The sequence below is a fragment of the Serinus canaria genome, chromosome 8, assembly GCF_022539315.1.
Source record: "Serinus canaria isolate serCan28SL12 chromosome 8, serCan2020, whole genome shotgun sequence".
Classification (NCBI taxonomy): domain Eukaryota; kingdom Metazoa; phylum Chordata; class Aves; order Passeriformes; family Fringillidae; genus Serinus; species Serinus canaria.
The window spans coordinates 23659405-23665404 of NC_066322.1; the positions used below are offsets into that span (position 1 = coordinate 23659405).

Here is a 6000-nt window from a genome sequence, read left to right on the forward strand (position 1 = left end):
GGGACACTTCCACTGGAGCAGTGTGGTTTTTGCCAGCTCTGAGCTGACCATTTCCCATCAGGTGTTCCCAGGCCCATCTCAAGCACTGCAGGATCTCACTGATCAAGGGATCCAGCATCTGGCAGACATCCTCTGAAACAACCCACAGGCCAAAAATGGACATTTTAAAGTATTTCACTGGGTTGTGGCTGGCTCTGCCAGCAGGGAGTGGCAGCCCCTCCCAAGGGCACAAGCCTTGTCTTGGATTTCTGGTGCAGTGGGGAGGGCTGTAACAACAGGGAACTTCATTCCTTCTCTGATCTTCCTGAGCAATGCTGACCTTGTTGTTATGACAGAAATGCATTTGGGGAGTAACATTTATACCAAAGCTCTGTTGGGCACCAGTGGGCATCACCTGAGCTGGCCAGGCCACCAGAAGGTGTGTGTGATATGTGCCCATCCCCAGCAGAGTGCAGATGGAAGTGACATGTCTGGAAGGACCAGCCCAGCTCCTGGTGGCCTTCAGGCCTTGGTGGGAGCTGGTGTGTCTGTGCCATGGCTAGGACTGGCTCAGGACATTGGTTTGGAGCAGTTCTTGGTGTCCCTTTGAGAATGATGCACTTGGCAGCCAGGGAGCACACCCAGAAGCAGGAGAACAGCAGGAGGAGTAGGAGGGGAAAATGCAGGATGGCTTTTCCTCTGTCAGATTTGGGTCTGCTCAGGGCATTAATAGCAGTGATGGCCTCCAGTGGGGAGTGCTGGGCCATGGGGCTCCTCTTGAGTAAAGGGATGTCCTGGAAATGCTCTGAACTCAGCCCTCAGTCACTGCTGCCTTTCACAGCTCTGAAGCATTTTGGACAAAGCCTTCATCCCACCACCTCAGTCTCCTGGATTTGTCCAAATGTGGTCCCTGGCCTGGAGAAAACCAGATTTGAGCTTCACTGCAAAGAATTTCAGTGTTCCTTCTTTTTGAGTTACAGCTTTTAGTTCAAAAAATGTATTTTTTTTCCCTTTCTTTTAGGGTCAGTGATAGCTGAGTTGGAATTTGGGCTGATGAGTCTCTTGGGGGTTATTTTAACGTACTTAGAAAACCCTTCTGCTCTCAGTGCTGGGCCACTGGGAGTTGTCAGAGCCCTGCACATTCCTGGGTCTGGGCTCCAGCAAAGCCAGTTCTGCAGTCCTGCCATTGGCACTGGGACTGCTGAGACATTTTGGAGCCTTTGTTCCAGCTGTGCAGCCCCAGCTGTGTGTCCCAAATCAACTGATCACTCCTACAAAACATCTCCCCATTTTTTTTGTCTATCTGGCTCTCCTTCTCCAGGTGCTCAGGTGATGCACCCAGCACTCAGGAACAATGGGAAATAGTCCAGAGGTGGAGATTTTGGGTCCTGCATTTGAGGCACTTTGATGCAAGATGCCCTGGGTGGCTTGTGCTGAGCAGCTCAGCTCCAGCTAGTTTTGTGCAGGGCAGCAAGGCCAGTGGCTCCCAGCTGGTCCTTTCCTGCTGCTCTGCAGGAGCTGGGTAGGGAGGGATGGGATGTGCCTTCTCCAAGGGGAATGAATACCCAGAGAGGTGCTGCTCCACACCTGTGTTTGGGATGGGATAGAAGGCATTACATGACTGGGCTGATAAGAAATCCATGTTTTGTGAAGCTTAGGCTGAATCCCCTGCAGAACAAGCTGAATTTCAATACGAATGGCATCTTTTGCTCTGGGGTTGAACTTCTGCTGGGGTTATCAGATGAGGGATTCTTGTTCACAGCAGCTGCCTTGTGCTGCTCATAGGATTATATGCTTTGTTGCTTTTGCCTCAGAGATTATCCTTTCACAGCAAATCTCGGGGCTGTGTCCATCAAGGTGGATCTTTACACAAAGCTGGTTTGTAAATCAGTTTGTTGGAGCCCCCCCTGGAATTCACTATCTGGGGGATGATGTTTATGAGATTATTAGTGACAGAAAGGGAAGTGTCTCCTATCCTGGTTTCCTGCAAATTCCCTGTGTCTGAGGTTTCTACCTAGCTCTGAATTTAAACCCCCCAGGTTCAGAGAACTGCTCTCAAGTAAGTGTTGCCTGGATTTATTCCCGTGTGCTTCTCTAAGTACCAACTGCCTGGCCTTTGTCCCTGCAGGGTCGTGACTACTGTTCAGAGGAGGAGGATGTCACATAGTGCCAGCTCTGCCCTCGCCCCAGGAGCACCTCCAGTGTAAATAGATCCAACCCAGCCTTCTGGATACAACCTTTGGGACGTCTGCTCGAGTGAACAGCACTCCATAACAGAAGAAGACCATTTCCACATTATATGCTCCATTCAGTTACAGTGTTTCCTAATGAACACATGAGGAATATTGCTAAGAACTCGTAAGGAACTGTTTTTGTTGCTGCTAGTTAAAACTTGTTGCAACTTCTCACTTTTTTCTGTGTCCAGATACGCAGCAAATCCTTAAAAGTTAATCCAAAAGACGTTGTTGATTTTATTGAGGCTCTGGCCTGTTTTCTATCAGATGAGGTAGTGTTATACCAAGCTTCCATAAGTGAACATCCAAGCATCTAAGAAACACCCCTGAGCTGTGTGTCCGTCCGTGTTGGGGCCAGAGTGCTTGTTAGTGCTGGTGATTCCAAGCTTTGGAGATGGGATGTTTTTGCCATGGCAGGCCTTGTTTCTCAGCTGAGAAGAAGCTGAGAACCTATTATCCATTAAAAGCATGTTATCACTGAAATACTGGAAGTGATACAGGAGCAGGAACTTGTATTTTAAGAGGAAAAAAAAAGGTTTCATTTAAAAGGTATCTTAATCAAGGACTAAGCTTGCAGTATTGGCTTTGCTGAGCACGAATGGGAGTGTGATCACAATCATTTTGAATCTCTTTTTTTCTAAGAAAATAAACATTTTACTGTTTTTATGTATTCTTGTCTTTTACCATTCCTACAACACGATGTTTTAAGAGTCTGGGGACAAGGAAGATCAAGCCTCTCCTCTGCCTTGATGTGTCCCGTGGATCTGATCTCTTAAAGCAGCTCTGTGCCAACTGGAGGGATGTGTTGTGTGTCCTGTAGAGTTTATTTTTCCATATTAAATGGAGAGGATATTACCTTCTCAAAAGCAGATGTAATATTTTTAACAAATGCTGTCATGAGTTAAAAAAAAAAAAAAAGAAAAAAAATACAGCTTTTGTATTTATTATTTCAAAGAAGATTGGTACCTGTGCTGATATTTCTTCCATCTTTGATGCCATATGGGGGCAGGGTTTGCACTGCAGCTAGTGGAGCAGCTTTGTCACTGCAGTTTGCTCTCATTGTTTTGAGTTCATTTGTGGGATGGGTGTAGACCAGACTGAGGGTGCATTAACAGCATGTCCTAGGATGTGGCTGACACTTGAGTGGGGCACTCAGCCCAAATATTGGGCATTTTTCAAGGGGTTTTCTGAAAAACAGATCCCTCTAAAGGATCTCAGTCCCTCAAAGATCACCTGTGACCTCTGCATAGCTCCAAGTCAGTGCTGAATTTCCTGACTAAAGAGGTTTCCCTGAATGTTGGCTCTGAGGGGGGCTGGACAGTCCACACCCGATTTCATTCCCCACCAGTACTGTGCTGTACCTGGAATATCTCCAGAAACCCCCAGCTCCCTTTGCTGCCATCCCTGCACTGGATTTACCTTTGGCTTTTGGGGATGAGCAGTGGGGACAGAGCTGGCAGTTGTCCCTGAAGGGCTGGGTGTGAGCCCATCCAGCAGCAGCAGCTGTGAGGCTGAAAATCAACCTGTTCCTAAAGGTAGAAGCTCTTTCTGAGCTCTGCAGGCTCCCCAGGCCCCTGGCCACCTCTGTCTGAGCCCAGTGGTTGCTGTGTTCCAGGATTCTGACAACCCAAGAGCTTCAGCACTTCCCCTATAAAAGCTCAGTGTCAGGGTCCTCTATGGCACATTCAGCTGTATCCTATTAATGGGCAAAACCCACCAGCCAGCTCTGATTTCCCTAAATCCTTGCTCATTTGAGCAGCTGCATTGGCCAGGCAGCCCTGCCCAAGTATCCTGAGCCCTTGGAGACAAAGTTTCTCTGCCTCCTTCCCATCCCATGGCTGTTCTGGGGCTGTGGCATCTCTCAGTGCTACAGAGCCATTGGGTTTTGGGATGAATTCTTCAAGGTGATGTCTCTCTCCTCCTGGATATGATTTTTTTCCATAATTTATGCCAGCTCTTGAGCAGGTGACTACGCTTGGGAGAGTTGAGAGGCTGTGCATTTCAATTATTTAAAACACTTTAATTAATAAAGAGTCCTGGGGCTTGGTCCCACAAACCCTTCTCTACGAAGCACTTTGGAAAGCTTTCACAGTAGTGCAGGAGTGATGGGGTTGGGTCTGTTGTTTTGGAACATTTCCTTGTCCAGGTGCTGAACATCTTGTGTGTAAATGTCCCACACAAACACTGTGTTAGACATGCCCTGGTCTTTCTTTCAGCCACCTCTTAGTTTTAATAATTCTTTTATTTAACATTTTCCTTGCTGCTGCTGCTGGCACTGGAGACCTGTGCTTTGCTGGACGTTTTGTGAGAGAGGAGAAGCAATTCCCATCTTTCCTGTGCTCGTATTCCAACCAGCAGCAGGTGCTTTAGACTTCTGGATGAGTTAAAGCCTCCCTGCTGGACCTGAAGATGGCAATATTTGGGAAGGCCTGGGTAGGCTGTGGTGCTGCTGGCTGGGAGGCTCTGGGGTGGGCAGGAGGTTTGGAATTCTTCCACCTTTGCAAAATCTCCTGGGGTGCTGGGATTCTTGCACCTTTGCAAAACCCTGGCAGATTTTGTTAGAAGTCTAAATATATGTGGCAGCTGAAGGTCTGTAATAATACAAGCAGATTGCTCTGGCTGAAAATGTATCTCTCCATGGAGCTCTACCTCCCCATTGCTTTGCTCTGCTCAGATACATTCAGCAGTGTGGAGAGGAGGCTGGGAAGAGAAGAAGAACTTGCTTCTATCTGGTATGCTGTGCTTGGCTGTAAATGGGATTTCAAGGTTCCTCTCAAAATGCCAGGGAAGTGATTTGAGGCCCAAGCTTCTTTTCAGGAGGCTGATGCAGTATTTCCTAAGCTCCACATCATTTTCTGGGATCTTGGAGGAAATGGTGCTGGAGGGATTTTGCAATCAACCTAATCAACCTTCCCTTGAAGTGCTTTCTCCTTAGTCCAGAGCCCTTTGAGTGGTGCTGGTTTTCCTCCTTGGAGCCTGCCCCAAGCACTGGGAGGGGGAACTGAGGAGCTGCTGCCCACCCCAGGCCCAGCCTTGGGCCCTGTTGTATCTCTTGTTTAATTTCTGGCAGTTCCACCGCACCTGTGCCCCCTGCCAGCCCCTTCCACCCCCCAGTTAACATTGACTTCTTCCCTTGCATTCAGTCAGAGGTTTGGTTCTTTTGAATTAGGTCTACCTGCCAGCATCCAGCAGAGCCACCTCTGTGTCCTCCCCTGCCACAAGCCCTTTGTGGCCACGGATGGGCCACCAGCTCCAGGCTGGCTTAGTGCACCTCTCCATGCCCTGTTAACAGCAGGAGCAGCAGGGCTTCAGCAATCCCAGGATTTTTTGCAGTGTGCCTCTTTCTTGGTGTAAGAGCCCCCAGGCTGATGACTGGCCCCAGAGTACAGCAGGATTTAAGTTCTGGATGATGAGACAGGAGCAAAGGGATCCATGAAGCACCAGGGAGTCGTGTTTGAACTCCGAAGACGTCGCTGTCATCGCATGAGAATGGGCCTGGAGAGAAATATTCTGTACCCAGCTATTTTGGTTTTACCAGGTCTGTAAAACAGTAATTTCCTGTCACTTCCATTTGGAGTCAGCAATGACTCAACTCCAGATCAGCCTGGCTGACACACCAGACCTTCAGATGGGAGAGGCTGGGTGAGGTGTGTGTCTGTCAGAGAGCAGATGTCAGATGGGCTTTGCACAAAAAGGGTGGTGTCCAGTTCCACTGTGGGGGTGGGACACTGACACAGGGTGCCCAGAGAAGCTGTGGCTGCCCCTGGATCCCTGCAAGTGTCCCAGG

General features: G+C 48.7%; 1 protein-coding gene across 1 annotated transcript in view; it reads left to right on the forward strand.

The window, feature by feature from the left end:
• Window positions 1-2883, forward strand: part of C8H1orf21 (chromosome 8 C1orf21 homolog) — a 104611-nt gene extending 101728 nt beyond the window's left edge. The window contains exon 6 of the mRNA XM_050977497.1: window positions 2108-2883. Within this exon, the coding sequence (XP_050833454.1) occupies window positions 2108-2146 (39 nt within the window). The 3' untranslated portion in view covers window positions 2147-2883. The remainder of the gene's footprint in view (window positions 1-2107) is intronic.
• The last annotated feature ends 3117 nt before the right edge of the window (window positions 2884-6000 follow it).